This window comes from Bombus vosnesenskii, unplaced genomic scaffold, assembly GCF_011952255.1.
Source record: "Bombus vosnesenskii isolate JDL3184/JDL3185 unplaced genomic scaffold, Bvos_JDL3184-5_v1.1 scf7180000014579, whole genome shotgun sequence".
Classification (NCBI taxonomy): Eukaryota; Metazoa; Arthropoda; class Insecta; order Hymenoptera; family Apidae; genus Bombus; species Bombus vosnesenskii.
In genome coordinates this window covers 431,786-456,935 of record NW_022883531.1, presented here as the reverse complement: position 1 = coordinate 456,935, position 25,150 = coordinate 431,786, and the positions used below count along the sequence as shown (strand labels likewise).

General features: G+C 42.3%; 1 protein-coding gene across 4 annotated transcripts in view; it reads right to left on the bottom strand.

The window, feature by feature from the left end:
- Window positions 1-25,150, bottom strand: part of LOC117240273 (headcase protein) — a 158,558-nt gene that overhangs the window by 130,424 nt on the left and 2,984 nt on the right. Inside the window, exon 1 of one of the 4 annotated variants that reach the window (XM_033506261.1) lies at window positions 4,611-4,671. The exons of 2 other annotated variants lie outside the window; for them this stretch is intronic. In XM_033506261.1, coding sequence (XP_033362152.1) covers window positions 4,611-4,612 — 2 coding nt within the window. In that variant the 5' untranslated portion in view covers window positions 4,613-4,671. Of the gene's footprint in view, window positions 1-3,247; window positions 3,450-4,610; window positions 4,672-25,150 lie in introns of those variants that run through there. One more of the 4 variants, XM_033506260.1, reaches the window with a different exon arrangement.

Sequence of the window (25,150 nt, the reverse complement as noted above, 5' to 3'; positions counted from 1 at the left end):
CGAAATTTTTGGGGTTAAAAAAATACAGCAGAAAAAATCGGGGATCCTGCGTTTCATGATACGTAATAATTCCGTTCCTCCCTTCGCTTGATAACCCTCGACGTGTCGCATAACGGGAGGGTCGCTTTTTGAACTCGTACGTTTATCCTCGCAAGCCGATGAAAACGAGCTCGCTGAAGATACGTAGCCTGCGTTCTACCACTCGTCATTGAGTTTCGCGTGCGTGCCAGCCAGGGAATACGCGTGGATACGCGTGTGCCTACCTTCCCCGGCTCATATGCCAGAAAGAAAAAGAGTCGCGGAATATAAACCCAGCCGAATGGAAGAATTTGCAGCCGGACGAACGCGAAGCGTACCTCCGCCCTCGATCGACGCGTAAAACTTTGAAATCTCGCAGAAGGGAAACTGAATTCTCGAAATTGCTCTCGGCTAGATAATGTCTACAACGTCGGAAGGGACGTGGAACTCGACGGTGGTAGACGAGGATTCGGTTCGAGGCGACGCGAGGAACGCGCATCGTTGGAACACGGGAGAGCACGTATCTGCGTTTCACACTCGGCTGACCCTGATGTCTGATTCTGCAAGCGCCTGCGACTGACGTCTATCCCAACGACAAGTAACTTCTGTCGACTAGATTCCACGACGAAACGAGTACGCTCCCTGGTAGAGCATGTTTTGTTACTTCGAAGAGGAAATCGATGCTGAGGAAACTCTGCAAAGTTCCTGGACGAGAATATCGTTGTAGCGATATGCGTGTACCGTTCTATCTACCTCCGGTTCGTTTACGTTCTACGTTGTTGGATCTCCATGCATATCGCGGTCAGAGATACGTTAATATGAATATTTTTATTGTGATTCGCGACGTCTAAACTTGACACACGCGATTCCCGGAAGTCGGCCGGATTAACTTCGCTCTTTGCAAATTTTGTCGATTTTGTTTGTCTCGATACAATGTTTAGAACTGCGAACGATAAACCGGAAGAATTTTCGTCCAACTTGATGTTCGTAAAATCGAGGTGCTACTCTGACTTAAGCTTTTGTGACATTTATTTATTAAGACATCGAAAAAACGAGAACTCTTACGAGAAATTCATAAAGAATAATTGTGAAATCATTACAAAATCGACTGGCTCAACTTTTCAACGATTCGCACGTGACACACGCTCCGATGGAAAAATACAGATCGTATTTTTTCAGGCTCGTAGAGCGGATGCGAAAAAATCGTGGCGATGACCGTGGAGATCGCGCCTGTGGACGGAAGTTACGTCAGAACAACAGCAGGAAGACACGAGCAAACGAAACAGGCGCGCAACAGAAAGGTAGGCAGAGAGTCAGCAGGCAAGAGAGCCGGATGAACGACTGGCATTGTGTACGGTGGGGGCCGACCTTAACCTTGGCCTCCACTCCAACGAATCCATCCTCTATCGTCGCCCGTATTCGTAACTTTCGGCAATGTCAACTCGGGGTCACGAAAATATTGCGCGCTATCGTCGCATGCATCATGCATACCGCAGATGCGTAGAAAAAAAAACATCGCACACAACTGTATTATGCAACGCGACAGTCGGTGCATTCTTTTTAGCTTCTTCGAGCGTTGTTGTTCGTGCATTGACCGAATTCGCGAACCGTGGAAGAACGCAGAGGAAGAAATATATTCTCCTTGGAATAGCGAAGATACTCGATCGACGGATAGTTGAGATCGTCCGATCGTTCTCGCGATTAATTCAGAAAAGGGGGAGCGGAATTATAAGAGGAATTTTCGTTACGCTCGGATATATTGTTGCAATTAAATAAAGTTGTGACCTTGGAAACAAATGATTTATTACATCGTTGCACACGAAGGTCACGGCAGAAACCACAACGTAAGTACGTTTTTGCTGATTTTCCTCGATAGACGTTTATTTCGCATACTAAATATCATAACGTATACTTTCAATATTTCATATATTTTATCGCGAACTTTAAATTTAGAGTGTCGTTAATCGAACGAAGTAATCGGAACGTTTGAAACGTCGAGAGAACGAGGCTCGTCGAATTCGTCGCTCCAAAAAAGGATCGTACTCGGTGCTGGTTGCATTTGCATGCAAGCAGAGCGTAACGAAGCCGCGTAATCATTGCTCGAAAATCGATATTTACGTTCGATCGCGAAAGACCGAGCTTGCACCGGCGTCGTACAAATATAGGGGGCCGTGATATCTCTGTGTGTCGTTAATTTATATGATGCTAGAACCGACCAAAGCGACCGGTTATTTTCAATCACTGCCACTTACACGTTACTCGTCTCGCCGCCGATCGTGTGTGTTCGCCATTCGATGACTAACGCACAGCATGGGTTACGCAACCTCCACGAGAAAGGAGAATCGATAAAGTCGTTATTTCGTCGGGACACGAATACCGTCGTCGCGTGACGATTTCTCATGAAATCGCATTAACGCGATTACCGACGGTACATGGGTTCGAAACTGGGCAACGAGAGTCGAGCATTAAGCCGGTGAGAGATGGAAGAACGCGGAGTTTCTGTCTTCGAAAGCGTCAGCATTCTGTATTTATGGCGCGCGAAAGTATTTGAACGCGTGTAGCAAGAGAGAATTTGGGAAACTTTTTCAAATATATTACGCGCGTTGCACAAAAGTTTTTACGATGTCATTAAAATTTGGAAGCAATTTGAAAATTTATAAAGAAGAATAGCGAAATAGACACGTGTACGTATGGTATTAGTCGTATGTATTAGTACGTATGGTTTAAAAGTCCAGTTCGATTTATTTTAAATTACTCTTCGTAGATTCGCTGGAATTAGTGTAAGATGGAATCACCTCCTTATATTTTTATCTTCCTAAATCATGAGCGCGGTGTATCTAGAATCCCAAAGATCCATTAGCATAGACCGCCATTTCAGCGATTGCAACAAAATCGCGATGTCCGTACTCGTCGACAGTCTCTCCGTTACTTTCTCTTTAATTGCCATCGGTGAAACATAATCCACGTAAAAAGAGAATCAGCCTCCTCTCTATTCTAACCGGGAGAATTCTTAAAAAAAAAACTATACTTACTAGCCATTAAAAGACCACGATGCAGTGGCGTGCGTACGTGACGATCGCTAAAAAAAAAAAAAAGGGTTGTCCCGCGGTTCAATTTATTCCACTAAAGAAACCGGTTTTCAAAGCTAGGTCGTGCGTATTATCGTGAAAACGGCTGGGACAGAAGCGACACCGTGTTTCTCTTGATCAGAAAAAAATTATTATCTAACCTTGACGCCGTCAGTAGGCCGCGCATGTCACTTCCGAATTGATGGGCGACCTGGAAAGGAAACTGGCTTATCGCGAATTCCTTTGGATTGTGCACGCCTGTGTGTTTCGTCAAACGTTCACGCATTGTTCTTCGAACGTGAAAAACCGCTCCGTCGTTGTCGATATGCGTCGACGTATCTCGGCTTTTAAAACAACACTAGTTTCTTTAAATAGCCGCCTCTAGCGGATAGGAAAATCGAGCCGAAGAGATATCTATTTATAGACAAGTCGTCGGTACGATTAAACACGGCCATTTGAAATTGTAATCGACCAATTAGCAATCCTTGTCGCCACGAATATGCAGATTCTATGGTCGCGGTATGATTAGGAAAAGTTCCATGACGTTGCACGTTACTTACGTCACATTCTTCAACATTGTGGAAATTTGGAACGTCCGTTGCACGATTGGAAACTTTTATCTTCTCCGGGATTTAACTGGAATCGAACAACCCTGTCTTGTATCCATATACATGTTTATCGTGTATACGTAATAAAACGAAGTAGAAAAAAGAAAATCTGTACGATCCGTTTAATTTGTAATCGTAGATCTCGAACCAGATTCACGACCACCTGCAATCCATTAGAAATAGCGGAGAATTTTTGAACGACAAGCTCGAGATTCGTTAAAAAATGCAAATACGTGTAACTAAAATAACGTGGTTGGATACGTTTCATTGGGTCAACCGTAGTGCAAAACGATCTATGCGGGTTTCTTTCGTTGACCTGGTATGTGGGAAGTCTAGAGTGGACAACCCTTCTCCATTGACACCATCTCCTCGACGATCTCGTAACACGAGCCACGGTTACGGGAGTATTTGCGAGTGAATCAGTTTTTGCAATTCGACACCATACGATAATACGTCCGTCACGAACGCACGGATCAGTCCATCGTAATCGAGGTTTGTATTTCTAGGAAGTGTTTCGCAATCGATGATTCGTTCGAAAGCCGGCGTATGAATGACGCCCGGCGTCGAGACGACGTCTTACAAACTTACACGACGAGCATCGAACTCTGGCATTGCGTGCACAGACGGATCGTGGGGCTTATCCGTTTATCAAACCGAATATTTTCTCGTAATTTATCGCGTGGACGACGATTAGTCGGTTAATTACACGCCGGTTCTTCGAAACGTGCCGAGCATTCCTCGGAAAAAGTTCGATAAAATATCGTATTTCCTAGGCGTTCATCCCCTTCTTCCCGATTCTACGCGCTATATACAATTTTTGAAATTTTAATTTATGCCATTAACTTATCGTATTTCAGCTACATTTATCTTTCATTTCTTTAAATAAATTACGCGGTGTATTAAAAATCGCAATTACATCGCTTTAGCTTTCGACGTCTGACAACGTATAAAAGTTCACATGCACCGTGTCACTGAATATTACGTTCCTCACGAGTCAAACGACAATCTTGAAATGAGCATCTCGAGGAACGCGTATCTAGGAACTCTCAGAGTAGCGAAGCAATCTTCGATAACAGGCGTGAAGTTGGACGAAGAAAATGTTTTCTCACGAAGATGGGGGGATCTGAAATTCAACGTGACCAGGTGGCACGGTACGAGTGGTGGGACGAACCAAGGACGCGTACGCGTCTTGCAAAATGATTTGCGAACTCGGTGCGGCCATTGCAAGGTCGTGAGCGTTACGCGCATCCGGGCCGCAGCTTGTTAAGCTTTTGAAGGCCAAGCGAGCACATCCTTGGAATTTTAATCAATCTATTTGCCTATCGCGTCGCTTTCGGCATCGGCAATTCTCGTCCGAAATTCGACCCACTGTTGCGTTTAGCACAGAAGGACGTCACAGTGTGCCACTGTATGCCAGCGTATGCAAATTGCCAGGACGAAAAGTGTCAAACCACCACAACTTTTAATTAAGTTTCTCGAAATAGTGGTAGTTTAGCAGAATAAATGGAATCATAAAAAATGTGGTATATCAGGTAGAGACTACGTGGCACGGTTCTAAAGTCAATAAGGAGCTGGTTTTCGAAGAAATCGACACGAGAACGAAGGAATTCAAAAGCAGCAGGGAGCCAGGAAGCGTCGACTCGAAATTGTTTTTTTCTGTTTCTTCTATAAGATATAGGGGACCGACAGTAGGAAAAAAAATTTGAAAGTGAAATATCTGTAAATATACGCAGATAACTTTCACATGCCAAAATTATACGCGCTCGTACAAAACACGTCTAAGCGCGGCAACATCAATGGGTATCGCTTCGTAATACCTTAAATTTACGACCAAGCTATATCATAGCGTTCCTATTTAGCGAACGAAGAATCAGCCACCGTCATTTTCGCGCTGAAGAAACACGCGACAGCTTGCTACTCCTGGTTGGGGCACGCGTGACCCACGAGACACCTGCGTACACATGTCCAACTCGTTCGTATTTATAGTCGATAAACGACTTGTTTACACAGGTATAGTTTCATACGCAGACTCGGTTTTACAAAAAGGGGTCGGATGAAGATGGTGGCGGAGAAAGAAGAAAAAAAAGGTGTAGAAGTGTTCGTGTTGTTGCGAAGAAGAGAACGAGAGCTGACTATGCTGACCGAAGTATTAACGATGTTTTTCACTTGGAGCATTTTTGCGCAGTTAAACACAAGCGATAAGAAGTTCCCTGACTCAGATGTCGTTCCGTTCCTATTCTCCATGACAGTATCTCGTTCCTCCGTTCTTTTTCGTTCTTTCTTCTCGTCGTTCTTCATCGAGTCGCGTATTTAACTGTTAAGTGTTAACATCGGTACATTGCTCAAGCGACGACAGAACATCGTGAGGGCAATTTGAGATGCTTACGACGATTAGTTTACTTATTGTAGATATAAATAAGATAACATATTCCAATACATTGACTCACGAAAATATTTCACCGCTTATCTTATCGTATGTTTATCCCATATCGTACATGTTATGTAAAACATATTGAAATTTTATAAACAGTTCGATCGTCTTCGAAGAAGACTACGAGTTTTGATAATTTTAGCGAGCACTCGCAGGGTTGATATTACGTAGAATGATACGAAACTGACGTCGATGACGGCGGATAATGATGGTTGGTGTTCGCGCGTGAGACGACCCTCGACACGCGTATCTCTGACGCAACACGCGCGATGGGTAAAAGAGGAATCACGCTGAAACGCGCATCACGACAATGTCACGAGTTCGCATTAGGTACCGAGCTGTGTACTGTCAGATAGCGGCACCGATTATCGGCCTCTACAGCCTGATAATACTTCTACGTCAATAAGGTCGAGGCAATGTATTTTCACAGACAGAATAGCGTCAGAACAAATTTCTATCGACGAATCTGTTAAACTTAAAACAAGTATATCTATAGTATACAAGTGAAAGTTCGAAAGATAAGTAGAATAAGAAACAACGTCATTTTTAATACCAAAGTATCAAAGTATTTCACGTATTATCTCGTCTGTCGTTCGCATAACGACTTTGTCGTTCTTCAAATAACCGTGAAAATTATTATTCCGAAAGTTTCTGTCTTTCTGCAGTGGTCGACCAAAGCGATCAACAGACTAAACGAAAATGCGTATAAGCTGCAACGTATTGTTTCGATCGACAAGTTGTCACAAAGTTGCAAAGCGAATAATCCTGAAGAGTTCTGCAGTCACAACGTCCTCGCTAGCTAGCTAGGAGGATGAGACTGGCGGGATTCGCTTCACGAATTACTTACGAAGGACGTGAGGATCTTACTAAGGAGGCTGTGGAGCAGCTGCCAGCTACAATTTCCTCCGAGCACCGCACTCACTCTCTTTAGACAGTTAAGATGGGTAGAGGTGAGTAACCAACGGCTTCGAATTCTTCCAAAGCAACTCGCAGGTGTGCGCTAATGAGTCGAACGACGATAATGGAAAGTCCATTCTCAAGAAGGAACTCTGACACAATGAACCATCGTCCTGATTGTCCTGAGGTGCTTTTACAAGCTTTTCATAACAGATCCGTATACAGAAAACTCTTTCGCTCCTGTACCGTGTGAACGGTGGAAAGTGTTGGTTGCCCCACGTGGCCAGAAAACATCGATCGATAATTTCCACTAGACTGGAAACGAGACCCTGACCCTTTGGTCTGTATATCACACCAAACTATCGATGTTCGTAACGGTTTCCTACGCGTAATCGAATCTTTTTCAATTTCAACTTTTTTTACAGTGTACAACACTTTGATACAACGAGAAATAATTTTCAAATTACGAAGTGGCTGGAAAAGTACACGTTTGTCCCTAAGATCGATTAAAGGGACAATTCTGATATAACTGTTGCGCTGTAAAAAACGAAACACACGAGTTGTATTCTCGATTTAATAACGTAGTCAGGATTCACGAACCTCGTCTATGAGAAAGATCGTCGACGGAAGAACAAGCAAGATTCCCTATTTACGCAAGACCAGAAAGAGATGCGTTTAGCTACTTCTTTACAGGCCATTTTCGCCACATCAGTTTCATACGCTGAAAGGCAATCAGATGGCCCGCCGATTAGGTCAAGCTTTCGCGTTCAAACGGAAAACTATGCGTATTAATCTGTGTATACGCGCACTGAATAGTCGCATAACACGTTCGAAGAGTGGACGAGAATGGAGCATTCGGAGGAGTCGCTACAAGAATGGATAAGATATACGGAGGAATCGCGAAGACCGGTTCTTCCGGTCGGTTTGAGGCTTCCTATTAATAGGAAGACATACATATGTAAGTATGCGGAATGGAGAGGCGCGAGCAAAGAAAAAAACTAACTTTCACGACTGTCAATGCGAGAGAGAAGAATCGTGGGCCGACACCGGTCACTGATACGTGCACCGAATCGACAATCCTGATCTTCTCGAGTCCGCTTCACCACGTGAGTTGTACGACGGCTATAAAAAGTATTTGCACGCTATTGTATTTGAAGACTACAGGGGAAGAACGATCAGTTACATACCAAGATGGTCGCAATTATCGCGTCTCGTCGTAGTATTAATGAAATTTCAGAGTCCTTTGTATAATACACGTACAAATTTTCTATGCGTGCACGGAGATACTTTCGTGAATCACTGTAGCTATCTTCGATTCGGAGTGTACACAGTGTACATATTTACAGACACGCGTTTCTCCCTCGATATACAAACGGTCACTCTTCCCGAGAAATATCCTTCGGCTTTTCCACTGGACACGGATACTTGGTCCGATAGAGGGGGAAGGGTTCGCCATGGAACCTGAATACACGAATGATACTAAGCTGGGGACAATTCTTTCACAGAAGAAAACATGGGATAATAATTTGGACGTTAGGAAGAGTCAGAGTAGTTTTGTCGTAGGGTAAACTAAAAGTTGGACGCCTCCGATGGAGTTTTCCTAGTTGTTTAGGATCATTCGCACTTGATCGCTTCCTTAAGTTGTAGCTGTGGTATAATCTGGTCGGTTCGTGGAAGGACAAACTCTTGTTTGGAAATAGAATTATCCTTCGATTTTTCGGAAGCTTCGGGAAAATCTGGTTGATCCGAGATGAATATTTTAACAAGATATCGCCGGCAGCGTCTATTTTGTAATTATTATTAGTTGCCATCGTCGATCTTTTGCATTTAAACGTTCGAGAAGAAGATTTCGTTGGAAATCGCGAAAGAAATTTTTATGAAAGGTCGTATGGAACGTAAAAAATCGTAACTTGCATACCGAGTGCAAAGGATTACCGTAGCAAAATTCCGCTAACCACTTAACGCCATAATACTGCTGTATTCTGCTGTGATTTAATCGCGTAGCTTGTAGAAAGCCATCTATCGTTCCCTCGGATTTAAAATAGAACCGCGAGAGCGTGTCGCGTTTAAAAGCCAGCGTGTTTGATTCAGCCGATCGAAATTTGTTTGCTCGGCTAATATTATGCCAGATCCTTATCATTTATAGCGGTGAGTTGTTTTCGCGGCTTGTCGTCGTTTTATGAAATCGTTCGCACAATCGAACAACCTTTTCTTTCTCTCACTCTCTCCACCTTTGCAGTTCGTTTACCTTTATTTTCTTTTTCTGCCTTGGCCTTTAATTAGTAGTTCGACGCTTCGATCGAAATTACCATACAATTAGTCATGGGATCCGAAACGCTTCGAGTCCTTTCGAATCCGTATAGCTGACGAAAGATTCGAATCGCTTGAAACATGGCTCGAAGCGTAGAAAACTTTTGGCCTTTGTATTACGTTACGGACGTTTGCTTATCGTGAAAGTTTTGATAAATTTAGAAGTCGAAAGTTTCCATAGGTTTTGGAAGCTCGACGAACGTTCACAAGTATCTTACAAGAATTTTCAATATCTGTATATTTTTGTATTCGTTTCGGGGTTTACCGACGTACTCGCGATTGTCGTTTGTCATTAAAGTACCGATAGAATTACAAAATCGTCCATATAGCGCACGTAATATACCCGTCAAAATTTTCGACGGCGAGTGTCCGATTACTTTCGCGAGCCGACGTAGAAAGGGACAAAAAGGTCTTCCTCGGCGAGCATTTCGTCAAGTCCTGTCCACGCTGCGCACCCTTTGTCGCGAGCTGCCTTTGACACTATGTCGCTACCGACATGAAGCAACGGGGCCGTGTAGCTTGAAAGCGTGCGATTTTACGTGTCAGATTCAGGAGTCGCCCTCTCGGAAGCAGAGCAGAGAAGAGCAGAGCAGAGCGGAGCAAAAGGGGGACAACAACACAGGCATCGCGTCGTCCAAATCGTTACACGCTTTGTGCAACTCGAGTGACTTGTCACCGATGCCAGGAACCGGCCAAATCGAGAGGGTAAAGCAAAGTAAACCGAGCCACCATGCGCGTTCCTGGGAGAATCAGTCGATAATCGCAATAGAACGTTTATTTGCCTCCAGAGACTGCAATGACGACGAGGTTTTTGCGTCGATACACCCGTCAGGGCAAACACGCCTCGGGAGAGGAAAGCACTGTGGGGAAAACACAAGTATTTCGGGGAATATAATGGCGAGTTTACAAATAATTATCCCGAAGGAGACGTACCTCTGTTTGCTCGATTCCTCCCTTTAGTATATACCCTACGTCTTCTCGATACGCTTCCCAAAATGTTTATATCCGTCTGTACAAACCTCTCGTCCTTTGATATTAAAACCGAGCTAGCAAACAGATACAGAAATATATAGGAAAGATATTATTTCATTGTCTCTGTTGTACATTACGAATACTACGAGTCCTATTAATATAATTATACAGAAAGTATAAAATACACGAATAAAACGTGTAAAGAGACGAAGCACGTACAAGAAGTATGCAGTTTGTAGCAACAATGTCTAGCGCCAAAGAACAATCTAGTTTTCATATTCGTATTTCCCAATCCAAATTTTCACATCTGTCAACTTGTAAGAATCTCGATGATTGTAACTTTCAGGTAAGATCCTTTGTTGCGTAGCGAGAAGAAAATTCATACGTCAAAGTTCTCATCGTAGTTTGTCATCGGCAGAAAAGAGAAAAGGCAAGCGCCTTGATTACCAGAAATTAAGCGATCCGCGAGCGTTTCTTCCAACCTCTCGCGATAACGATCCGTGGTTTACGCACGCGAGTGGGTCCCAAGCGACCAAAGGAGACGTTACTGTGTTCGAGAAACGATGAAACTGGTTTCTAAAACTCGGTCCACGGTCACGTTCGACCGAAAGAGAAACTGGGAAGCGACGCAGGTACAACACGAGCACGCAGAGAACGCCACGGACGAGGTTGACACGGATCCCAACGTCCAATAAACCGAAATGGAGTCCGGTCGTGTGTCACGGAAGAACCGTAAGGACCAGGTATAAGGCGCTCCTTGTACAGGGACTTATCCCCGTTGTGATAACGGGTCGAACGAATCTAAGGGTCGAAGAGAGCGAGAGGATTACGCGAATACTCGTCCACTGGTTAATCCGCCCCGAGTTTGCTCGTACGCAGTTATACGCGCAACGAATCTCTGGATTACGCGTCTGACACGTTCAAACGACCGGAGAGAACGCGAATCCACGGACAGAGTTTCAGAAAATGGCTTCAAACTTATTCCCTGGCGCGGCTCCGCTTTAGAGTATTCGCTCGTTTAAAGGAAGTTTCCGCGAGCAACCAGTTGGTTATGAGCCAGATTTCATATCCTGCTAGGCGAGTCTCCATTCGGTTATCTACCTCTGGGCGAGTCGGAGAATCTTTGCAGGTAACGATAGAAACGATTTCTAGATTTAGTTCGATGGTCTATGGAGCTGATTGCCTACCTGCGAGTGGTCTTTGCTGAGAATCTTTTTGGGTTCTGTAAATTCCTAAAATGCTTTCGATTTCTGGCATACGCGTAAAGCTCTTAGGCGTCAATCCTATTATCGTTGACGATAATTTTGTAACGTAAAAATACAATAAAAATTTATCGCGGTATTTGAAGTTTCTTTACGATCTTCTTACCTTGCAATCTACCTACGTATCTTTCAATAACAAGTGTTTAAGCGTTTAAATAACAAGAATTTTCGTTACGTTCTCGTAGTAACGAAAAGATCAGTCGAGATTATTTTCTGATAAACGTTTCTCATTTTACTGTACGACAATGATCCGATCTAGGTCTCTCTATTATCTACGCTCGAGTAAGAATCTTCGAGGATAATAACAGAAATGCTTGCAATTCCCGAATCCTACTTCAACCGTCTAGAAGTTAATTATCTACCGACAAATACTCTTAGTAGAGAATGTTTTGGGATTTTGTAGATTCCTACGATAGTTTCTGTCCCAAGTACGGTCGAAGAAGCGGGCTGAAAATTAGAAATGACTGGAAGAAAGCAGTGCGGAACGAAAAAAGAAAAGAAAAAAATGACGTCGTGAGGATTCCAGCTTGTTCGGTGTAATTCGTCGAAAGGGCATGGGCTATTATGAGACTCTCGCACAACGGTGCAGGCAACCTTTGTCCGTCGTCTCTAATTAAAAAATTCCTTCTAGTGGTGCGATAGGGACCCACAGAAGTTGCGAACGGGTTAACCCATTCGAAATCCACTGCGGCGCCATCCAGTCGTCGAGACCAATCGGTTTCGTAATGGTCCGCGTGTATGTTTTGCGAATTCTCGCATAATCGTGTTACGTAAGTCGAAACGAATTTTGTATTTAAAGTCGAGATACACCGGCTGGCGTCATTGTTCCAGGTATATAATTCGAACGATCCCTACCGACCACGATTCGTTCCCAGTAAACACAGCGCTGCTCTATTAACCTTGCTGTTGTTCTCCTCGTTTTTCTTTCGCGTTTCAGTCTCCGTTAAATAGAGGGACTAGCTATATCGGTCGAATTTAATCGAGACTATTCTATTGGAATTTAAGCGAGTATCGCATCATACTCTTAAATAACGTGGAAATTTGCGATACTAGAGTCCATGCGCAATTTTTGACTTCTCGCAGACTCGAGTACGATATCGGTGCCGCTGGTTGAAAATTCTATTTTGTACGCTATGCATATGTATATGTATCGTATATTGTTCTTATGTTTCTATGGTAAGACGAAGCAAATAAAGCGATTTGAAATTTGTCAAGAGAAAAATCCACGTTAATTGAGATCGCGTATCTTTTATTTTCCTGTTCTCGAAGAAGGAATCAAAGTATGTGGAAAATAATAATAACCGGTAAATTAGAATCGAGAAAAATAGCCGGCTGAGCTGTTTTCCAGTAAATCGACCATCTTTTAGTCGTTTGATGTTTCGAGAAATGAGCACGAAAAAGAAGCTCGGGTAGCTATTCACTCGCAATAGAGGCCAATTCTCCTCTTAACTCGAAGGAAGGAACAGGACGAGGAAAGGAAGAAAAATCGGCGTCTCGAGAGAGGTAAACACGACGTTAACAAACCAATTAGCAGTAAACCACCCTCAGGCCCGTAATAATTTACACTTGACTACGCGCGATATACAGCACACGATGCTGTTAAAGAAATAAGCGAAGGAGAGCGAAAAAATTTCTCTCCATCTTCTCGATTCTTTTTGTTTTCTTTCGCTGAGCCAGCTTCTAACCTTAGCGAACGTACAAGAGAGAAAAAGACGCGAGGAAGCTCGGAAAAGCGTAGAAAGGCGAGCAACGTAGGAAACGAAAGATAGCGGGTTCCCGTAAATATGGATTCACAGTGCACCTCCAAGGTATACATAAAGCACGAGTGAACGGTCTTTGTTCCTGCGGAAGTAGCTGCAAATGCTATTCCTTTTTTCCTTTTATCCGTTTCCTTCCCTATCTCTTGTGCCTTCCCTTTCCTCGGTCGTTTGGTCGAGGAAAAAGTTGGTAATTCGTAGAGAAAGAGAAATGTAGCAGCGAGTCGACGTCCAAAGAATAGAAGAAATCTACTCCTCCATTCGTAAGTATCGAAACGCTTAAGAAAATTGAAATAAACCCTTCAGAATTATTGTCCCGTTTGAAATATTCGCATATGTAATACGATGATCGTAACAACTATGTCATCAATTTCATATAATAGAATTCTCTTCTTGTCTATATCCGTCGTGTCTTCCCACTGCTACTTTCACTTTCTATATTCAACGTTGACATTTTATTATTCTATGCACGCTATAAACAATTTCAGGTTCCGAGCAAACTTCTTCCAGTCTCCCTCGCTTCCAAGTTCAAGATTGAATTTTAAAATAGCCAAGTTTAGGTGACTCGAATAATCCTACGTTACTATATTTATGGACGAGAGTACACATCGAGATTCTGTCAAGACTGTGCGTCACTGAAAAGTGGTCCCCTACGGGAGAACGGTCCTTTCTTTCTTACAATGGAAAAATCACGTTCACGTCCGAACGGATTTTTAATACGACCCTTAATATGCCGCAAAAAGTTAATGGAGGTTTAATTAACATAGCAGCGGATAAGGGGAATCGGGAGAGAATTATTCGCGAAATCTTTGACGGGCTTTTCAAATTAAATCTCGCTGCTCACTGTCACGGCTACCCAGCAGCTCTTGTTATCCATGGTAGACGGCCGCATTATACATTTATACGCTTGACATTGTTCGCTTCTGACGCTGTTAGAATATTCCTAGACTCGTCTCTTCGTCTCTATGAACACTAATGCAATAGTTGGATCTCCGTCTGCACGTATGAATACGTTCAGAAAGAGATGGACTCGCCGAGCGGTAGAATTTAAAGGAAAAACGCTTCGCGACCCCGACAAGCCCCCTCGGGATCACACGTCAATTTACCAAATCCTCCGACAGATTCTCCGACGACCTATTCTTGACGAATATATACGTCAGTACATTCCTCCTCGTAAGTATAAGGCCACTTATGTGAAACGGTTAACGATTAAAAAATCGTTCAAACGCTTGAAAATTATTATCTCATTTGCAATCTTACTTTGTAAAGAAATCAGATACTTGGCATTACAATAATCTCGTTAATTACGTATAATTAAATTCCTTTTCCACTGATTTTTTTTTTATTACTTCTATTATTATTTGTAGAGTACGACCATTTACGCGACATCATACTTTGACATTTATATTTTTATAAACGCGTCGTATTCTCGTTACTATTTCTTTTACTACTTATTATCTTCGTTTTTATGGATTTTGATAATTACGTTCACCTTCCTACTCTTTCGTGAATGCGTCGTTACTATTTATAATGAAGTCATTTATAGGGAAGAAACGCAACTCCAGAATGGAATAGTCGTAATTTAAGAAGCAGCGAATATATTAAAAGGAACGATAAGAACATACTACGTAACCGCGATAAGCCATTAAGTCGCTTGGTATTTCGCTTTATCGTGAGCATTAGAAATTCCGATGGATCAGATATTAAACGTCAAACGAGACTCGTTTCGGTGGTTTTATAATCATTCACGTGAATCGCAAATCCGACTAGGTAAACCGTTTCCCATGGGCTACACAGCCGGTTCTCGGACCGGGCGAAACTTATTATCGGCCAGATTTCTATATCGGTCGACATTTGTTTCCGATTCCCGAAAGTGGTCGGCAATGGAACCGGTCGAACCGGTTCCCTCGTAACATTTCGTGTCGGCCAGATAAACATTTTTGCAATAAAACACTCGGTTGCGTATCGTGAACGTCGAAACAGCCGTGGGTTCGACCCGTATTTATCGCGTTGCCTCGACAGAGTCGATCTGTCGTAATTTGTCGTCGTTGAAATTTCAGTTCGATCCCGACAGGAAGAAAAAATATGTAAAAGAAAAGAGCGGAAAAACACGATGAAACGATATTTCGTTCGTTCGATGGAAATGGGCAACGAGGAAAGGGGGAAAAAGGAAGAAAGACGCGAGAAGAAAGAGCGAGTTTCGGCGTTCATGAATGTTAATAACGTTCGGGGAGGCACGTTGTTTTATACCGGCTTTATGAGATTCGAATCTCATTTGCATAAATTTGACAAACACCTCGTTACGAATGCGTCTGCACTCGATCGCATTCGCGTTGCGTGAGTTCCTTCGAAAAGAGCGGAACGAAACAGGCCACTGGTTACGAACCTCGTTTTTCTTGGTCCCTTTGGTAATGAAAGTTCTGAATTAAGTTTCTTTATTACCACGCTCGCGTTAATTGTCAAGAGAAACAATTCGCGTTCCCAGTACCGAACTTGGATTTCGCACGGTTAATTTTAACACGCTCGACATCGGCTGCAATCCATTTATTTTTAAACACCTAACCGTACCACGCGCTGATTACTCGATGAATCATGCGAGTGTTTCGCCGTTAAACTCGTAATCTTCGTGTACATACCCTGCTTCGTGAAAGTATGTGAACACTTGCCATGAAAATCTTTTACGTCCTAATCTGTACGGTGTTATACAAAAAGATTTTGTAGTTTCATTAGCATCCTAATAACGCACGTCTACCGTCATTATGTTGACAAAATTTATTAAACCATTGCAAAATCATATATAAAAATTACAAGACATTTATTGCAACGTTTAATGAAAAACTAGTATACCGCGTGAATAGTTATCATACGTATATTATAATTGCTACTAAAGATGGTCTCACAGAATGCACTTTCAAATTTCTTTCAAAATTTACCGATACGATCATGATAAATCTGTCCCATTACAACGCTAACGATGCGTGAAAATGTTTCGTATAACACATAGAATGTATTCATAAAAGGTACCTACCTGTGTTTGAATATATTCGCGAACCTGTATACTTCCCTCCTTTTTCTGTTACGAGAAAAGGAGAGGGGAAAAAGAACTTGGCTAAATTGACTGGTTAAAAATGCGCCGATAATAAAGTCGCCCTGTTATTATTAACCGCGATATACCATGAACGAAGAGCAACACCAGGGAATCAGAGGTGAACTCGGGGGTGAAAATTTGAAGTTCACGGTAACCCTGCTGAGCAGCCTGATATAATAAAGTTTAATCCCTTTATAAACTTTCCCGCTCACCGCGACGATATAACCGCGCGTTTCGTTCGAGAAAAACCGTCAGCCTTAACTAGACGCGTTGAAATTACGCATCAGCGTAGAAGAATAGAGGCATAATGGAGCGTAGAGAAACCAGAGAATATAGGGAGAGTTTTCCTTAACCCTGCTGTTTTTATTAAGTTTATACAACTCGAAATAAAAATTATCTCGGTAGATATTAATATATTGGGAATAATATACATATAACAATATATAGATGTTTGGCTTTGGAATTCGATACGAAGCATCTCGTTCATTTTACTTGAAATATTTTACAACGACCAAAGAAGGAAGAGAAAGAGAAACAAAGCGAACGACGAAAATTAAATACACGCAGAAAGGGGCAATTTATTTCAATAAAGTTACACTAACGGTACGTTTGAAAAAATGTCCTGTTGTACAATTAGAAGGTATCGATCGTACGAACCTTGATGGCATTTCACTCCGATTTACCCAAAAGAAATCACTAAACGAGAACAAATATTTATGGAACAATTATTTCGAATTCGTATTCTGTTCCATAAGAAGGAACACGTAAATCGTGCTCTTATGGCCAGTAAATGTCACGATTACAATTAAGAAGCAACAAAACCAACGTTTACGAGATTTTCATTCTTTCGGTTAGCTTCGTTTTCGGCTCTTTTATCGTCCCCCGAAGTATAGGCTCGGTATTATTCTTTAATTGCACGAGACCGTTCGAGAGCAGAATGCAAACGCGTAACGAGGTAAATTGTAGCCGCTGGCTTTCGAATTATACTCGCATGATCGTATTTAATCGTACGATAATTGCCAACGAGAAGCGAAGCTACGTATTAATGTCGGCGCCCCTTTCGAAACGCATACGTTTCGCTTCGTAGCAAGGGTAGACTGTACATTACCACCTTCCATAAGTATTTAGCCATCTAATGGAATTGTGCGAAAAGGCTGATATTTTTATTATATATTACATATAAATTTTACGTTTTTCTATCGTTAGTGCCGTGCCCTTTTGCCATAACTGAGATCAAATGTTCTGTTTAACCGAAATTGAGACTGCATTTCTATCTGAGTACATCTGACTACATATTTATCTGTAACAAATAGCTGACGCTTCATAAAATCTATATAAACTACATCGTCGAGTACACGTATTTCAATTGCTTTAAGATGCTAACTTTACACATTGCCTGCAGTCTCTTAACTCGAGTGTCTTTTCAGAATCAATTTTCATCTTCTTCAATTATTTGTCATGTTTCGACCACTTAATTTACGCCACTTAATACTAACCTCCCGACGTACGATTTAATTGAAATAAGCTCGTCGCTAACTCTATACGCTTGCCCGAGATAAAATCAGAGATCAAAATTAGATTAACTAGTTTTATTTTGGAAGTATATTTTATACAATTAGATTAACTACTAGGATTACAAGGAATAACAGGAAATCATTCTTGGCTCGCATGGCAACGGAATTACAAATAACAAATAGATATTTTATATATTTGCAATAATTTGGGAATGTCGAAATACTCGATACAAGTACTGTTCTTATTCCTGAAACGAGTGCACACGGTGGCTAGGCGGTGGAATAAAAAACTATATTAAATGGAAAAACAAACAGCGTCGGTTGTTTGGTGGACGAGCGGTGAAATTTCCGATAGCAGTCGATCCGTAAAAATTCTATTTTCAGTTATCGACGACTCGATTAACCTCAGTCCCGCCCCCCTCTCTCTCTCTTTCTTTCGCTCCTCTGTACCACCGCTTTGTAAATCGAATCGAACAATTACGAAATGAATAACTCGTAACCGATACGACCCCATTCGATTGCGACTGCATAATAATAGAGTTGAAATGTCAGGGTTGTTGCCATCGTGTATGCATGTATGTATATATTATATACGGTGTGCCAGGCCTGATTTTACAGCCAAACTTTGTAATTATACTTTGGACATGATTACAAAAAATAATACATAAGCATAGACGGCTTAAAGCTTCGTTAGTGCTGGAGTGATGCACTTTCGTTGCCCCAGCAAAACACTGATTTTGGTTGCTATATTAAAAGATAATTGCAAATAAAGCAATTATTTAACTTCCGTCAAACCTTTGAATTTTATCAGCTTAAGCTACATACTTGGAAGCATTGCTGTAAAAGCTGTAAGGCAAAAATAATCTTACCGATCGACAAAATCATTAACTATTAATACCTACTACGTATTAAAATGTCCCTTGATCTTATCCGTACCCAATCCTTAATTGTTTTAGACACGTTGTGTATCTTAAGCACCGGGAACAAGATCTAAAACAGCTTTTCTATCCGCGAAATTCAATTCCTGGTTACGATAAGTGGTACACATTGTCGTGTTTAAGTGGTAGATAAATAACTATGAATATTTAAGGAATAATTAATGTCGATGCTCACGAGATGTGCCAAGTAATCATGTAGTCGAACATCAACGTAGTTGCTTATGTCTGTACTAGGAGTAGAAGCAATTATTCATCGTCGGAGGGGATCGTCGCGTGCTGCTCACCGAGCGGAAGCGTTTCTGTCGCGTGGTTCTGCGGTGGAAAACGGTCATTACGTGGAATCGCGAAGTAATAGTGGAAATAAGCCGAAAGAAAAGGGATCCGGGATAGGAAGGACGAGTTCGGGGATTGACCCTGAACCCCGACCCTTCGGGCCGACGAACCGCCCCAAGGATATCTTAAAGACGACGGGGCGAGATGTTTCACTCGTTCTCACTTTTCGCGCTGAGATTCACCTGAATCGTACGTGTTACGTATCACAAAACGTAAACATTGTATAGTCTCGATCGACCATTTGCAGTCTGACCAACATTTGTCACTTCGTTTTAACAGGTTTGTAATAAACTACTCTTCAAACTTACTCGTAATTTGAATGAATTTTCGTATCTTTGTAATGCATAATTTAGTGGATGCAAAGAGTACTTGGTCACGGCGTCCTTTTCCAGCGAAGTGCTTTTGTATAAAATTCTATACTTCGTATTATCAAATTTTTGTAGTCGTGTAAAAGTATTAGGAAACGAGACGAAATTTAATATACTCAGACCTAACAATTAATCGGTATGAAAATATTTGTCATACCATTAAAGCGTTAGTGAAATTTCAAAATATTTTATACCGCGTATACGATAAAAACAGATGAGTGTTCTAGTACTTTCGTAAGCCGGTGTACGTAGTTCCAAACGCTTTAACCCTTTCGTCTTCGCGATTTCCATTTACCTGACGCAGCCGCGAACTCGAGCTTCCCCGTCCAGGTAGTAGTAGTATACACGTTATCGCTATCTGGTAAGCTTACACGCACGCGTCGATCTCGAGGAATCGTGCAACTTTAGATCGCGAAACGAAACGAAGAATTCACAGGTGCCCCCCTCGAGTTTATGCGAAGCAGAATTCCTCTCTCCGACCTCGGCAGAAAGTCGCCGAATTATACGAACGAGCGTGTTTTCCCGTCGAGTAAACGAAATGCTCGAAAGAATTTGAGAAATTCCACTCGAAAACGGTTCCTCCCCCATGGACGATATTGCCCCTCAACTGCGAATTAAACTAGAAAGCGCGCATGGAATTTTACCGCATCGCCAAAAATTCAATGATTCTTCCCGCCGAGTGCCATTCTCTTTCCGGGTGCCCTAACCGTAAATCTACATCGAACAATCGGGATATCCGAACCTTGGCATCCTTCAAAAGCATGAAATTTATTGAAACAGCAGCCTGATTGGATCAACCGACGAGAAATTTGTAGAAAGACGAATGGATCTTGTGTTCGGTCTCTGCTAGTTTTTAATTACCATTAGGCTAACAGCCGCGATCTCGAAGCTGAAGATTGATTCCCATTAGCTCCGTGCATCCCTTATTTACCGTTAGGCAGTTCCCCCAGCGATCCACTCTTGTTCGCCAGTCCCTTTGAAGCGAGGTACCGTGGTCGATCCCTCAAAGCGATAATTCGTAGGCGGCAGTAAAGCATCAAAGTTCTTCGTCGACGAATGCTTTGATACGTCTACATATATATTATATATATATACATATATATGTATATCGTATTCCGCCTCTTACGAACAGCCTAATGAGATCGTAAAACGCGTGCAAAATAAGGATCCACGAGTTTCCACCCCTCGTACGAATTATTCGATACAAAGGATGGGACGAGGAGACGAAGAGGGGATGAAAATCGCGTAGGAAGAACGAATTCAAATGAAAGAGAGAAACGAGTGATCGTGGAGACGGCTGTGTAACACTACCAACCACCTCCTCTCTACTGTCGTTATTTATTTTTGCTTAAAACGCGAGTAACGCGACGAGGGAGGAACAAACCCCTTGGCTCGTCGCACTTCAGCGAAAGCGGGATTTATAGGTCGCGTTGCGGCGCCAAAATGTCTCTATATGCGTGGCATAACGCGAGGGTGATCGCGAAGCAGTCTGGATGAAAAAAGAATCACGACCGGCATAAATTCGAATCGCCTCCCTGGAAAAATGTCGACGAAATATCAACGAGAGAGCTCCGAACACACCCCTTCTTCCGCTCGTGCGTTTTCTTTACAGTGGAGAACCATTCGCAATTTGCAATTCGATGGTGTGTTCGAGATAATGGATCGCTCGAAGTTGGTCCTTTTAATCGAAGCATAAAGGATTACAACACGATGGAGTTCCTTGCTTCGGTAGTGTTCTTTGAAATAGAAAACCATGCATAATTCGTAATTCGATAATACATTCGAGATTACGGATCATATAATATCGATGGTTTTAATCGATCTTTTTCCTATGCAACCATTGACAAATTTGCGATAGCGAATCATTTGGAATTGGTCGTTTTAGTATTACGACGATTGGCTAGTTGCGAGCGTAATTTCAACACCAAAAATTAACAAAATACAGTTTTCGTTATACTTGTGGGGATGCTCGATATCTTCGATCGTTTGACGTTTGAAATATACGCGGAAAAGTCGCAAAACGATGGGCGGAGACTTTTCGATACGAACGTGAATAATCATGTTTAGCCTTACGTACAAAGGAACGATGCAACGAAATAAAGTTGCGAGATTTTTAAATTCCTAGGAAAAGAAATTGACGAAAGTTGAAAAGGATGGAAAATAACAAGACGAAGGATAGAGTTCCAGAAGATTAAGCTCGCGGTGCCCATCTTCCGAGGATGGAAGAACCCGAAGAGCTACAAAGGGGGACTTTTTAACAACATTCCCGGCGTTCGGCCCGTTTAAATACATCGCGGTGGCGTGATTCCATGCAGTTGGCCTTGGAGGCTGTTAGAGCGTCAAGCTCCTCTCTTCGCTCGCTGGCCCTGAGGAGGTGGCCACGGTCAAGGCTACGAGCACTCTCTCTCCTCTCTTTCTTTCCCTCTCTCCTTCTTTCTTCAACCATCCTATGCCATTCCTCTCTTCCTCCATCGCTTTACCATCCTCGTCGCATTACCCCCAATGGTAACCAATACCAGCTCGTATCTCTTGTTCGACACGTGTACATATACAGGGTGTTCCAAAGAGTTCGTATCAAACTTGAGAAATATGTAGCGGTCTTTCTTTCTCTTCCGGCAGACACAATTTAGATATTCTACGCTTAATATAACAGTTTCTTTTTGAAATTCTGACACGAATAAAACTCCAACTCACCCCTCTATTACAACGCTCCCGAAGTTTGATCCAATTTTTTAAAACACTCTGCATATTTCCATCTTACATGTACATCTATAGGTGAGAAAGCAAAGAGAGGGAGAAAGGGGAGGAAGAGCCGCAAGTCGACCGGTGCATTTCACTGCGCGTGAACCACGAACTGCGAAATATCTGCCAGTGCGATTCGCATCGGCGCGTTCGAAACGAAAAAGGAGATAGTCGCCTCCCTGTTGCTTGGTTCGATCACGATAAAGGTGATGGGACGCCTGGATCCAACGATGCACGAATTTCAGGACTCGCTCCTTGTGTACACCCTGATGGAACCAAGTGAGATTTCGCGTCGATAACAAGGAAAATAAATAATTTGCACCTTGGAGAAACACCAAGATAAAGGGCTTATCAGATTGCCGAGTATCCGTACCGTGAACCGTTGCAACAATTTACGTTAAGCACGGTTTCGTGCACGACGTAGAAATAACATTGTCGAAAACGGAGAAAGTACGAGGAATTATTAAACGTCATGCTCGCTGGTTGACGACGAAGATTAAAGAGAAAAGTTTTCAGATACGAATCCAACGTCGTCAACGGGATCCAGTCAAAATAAAGAATCGCGTAACCGATGAATACAGAGATAGATACATACATTGTACGATGTGTTTAGCGAAAAGAGATTTCAGTGAGGACTACCCATCGAACCCGATGGAAAATAAACAGAAATAGGACAAGTTCCAAGACTGGATCTAAATATAGGATATACCCAGTGTGCGTACTATGGGTGGGGCATCCTCGTAATCGTCTCTGTTTGCCACTTTTCCTCTCCTTGCTCTCTTCGCCAGGAGAACTCTAAAAGACGACCTATAACCGTACGCCCATAGAATCCATACTCCAACGACTTACGCGTCCGAGAAAACAGGCCTCCGCGTTCATTCATATCCTACGATACGCGCGTCTAGAGACACTTTCCTCGCCACGATATGCGACTTGGACGATTGATTTCTTGCTCTCTTTCGTTCTCAACCCCCCTGTTTTCGCGCTGGTTTAGTAGTTTCCTAAGAATGCATCGGTTTGCACGGGCTCAATTTGCTTTTGTCGATGTAGTAAAGCAATTCGTGAAAGTCGTGGTATCGTATAATCTATGAAAAACCTATTATCACTGAAATATATAGCGCTATATGCTTCGTGAGTTTCGCTCTGTGCTATTACCGTATCTACTCTTACGTGCGAAGACGTAACAGCAACGAATATATTCGGTGGAATTATAAAATTCATAAGCTAACGATTGGAGAATGCAGACCTCTCAGTAAGACAGTCAGATTTAATGTTCTGAAGGTCTCTAAAGGGACAGGGTCTAAGAAAAGTTTCAAGAAATTCTAAGATTATAAAATTCATAAGCTAACGATATTCGGTGGAAATAAGAACGCGACAGTTTCGTCGGTAGAATAGTCAATAACAAGTCCATGTGCAGTAACATAAAAAGACTTTCCCGATCGTGCACACGGCTCGTTTGATTTTTAACGCTTCGTCCAACGTTCCAATTCGAATAAATAACTCTGAAAGTTTGAATATCAAAAGATCGCGGATAAAAAGACCGATTGAACATTGTGTTTACGATTTCTTAAAAGACCGGCAGCGACAAAGGCAGTGTAACGTCGCCTGAGAAGAAACGCCTGGAGGCATAGTAGGCTATCTACGATTTAGATCATCGGCCGGTCCTTTCAAAGATGCGAGCGAGGATCGAATTACCAGCTCAATTCATCCATGAACTTCTGCGTAGCCGAATATATCGCGCGTTTGCGAAGAGCCGCCGGTATTGTACGCTCGAACGAACCTACCGAAAACGTCGCCGATACGCGTTATATTTCTCGATCCGACACCCTTCCTTTCACTTCGCAAAGATTCCGTGCGTTTTCTTCTTTCTATCGGTTTCTGAAGCACAAGAGAGACCGCTTTTCCCGTCATTTGGCCACCATCTGGCTCCTTCGACCAAAGTATTTCGCGAAACACCGTTCTTTCTCTCTCTCTTTCTCTATCTCTCCTTTCTCCACAGCGATTATTTATAGCCGTATATATATACGCCGCAAACGCGAAACAACTCCAACGCCCAAGAGATGAAAATATTCCCGGCCGCGTTTTTTATACGAGCTTCGAAATCGCGCTATAAAAGGAGGAACGACGGAAGCGTGTGCTTTCCATACGGAATACGTTCGTACGTTTTAACCCCCTGAAATACGCGATTCCATCGTCCCCGCGCTGCTTCTCGCGAGGCTGAACTTTAACACGACACATTCAAGGGCGTGACAAAAGCTCTATATCGAAAATCCTTCGAAATCCTTCGCCCTTCTTACCCTCGCGTTTATCATTTTTGTCTTTCTTCCAAGGTATGAGAATCATAAGAGGAAACTAGAGATACATATACGACGTTCCGGTTTAATCTTTATACCACGATATTCAAATATATACGCATAGGCGAACATTATTGTATATTTTTCCACTGTGAGATTCGCCTACCGTTAAAATTTATTCTTCTTCGTAATAGGAATAGACAGTCGCAAAATTCTAAGATGAATTTTTCAAAATCGCGCTTGCAACATTTTTCCGTATCGTTTCTTTCTACTTTTTAATTTATCAGGTTGTCCACTGTAAATAATTCGTACAGTTTGGTCAGAAAATTATCTGGTCATCTGAGTATTTTACGTTCAATTTATAAAGCATAGTTGCTTCTCATTGTACGAACCTAACTTATTTTCAAACTACTGACCCATTAGTGTACACTGATAAATATTTATCGGGATTAGATTATTTCTAAATATTCGTTCTTACTGTTTCATAATTGTCGATAAGATATGCTAAATTATGCGTGAGCAATCGGATATTCTTAAGACTATCCTTGCG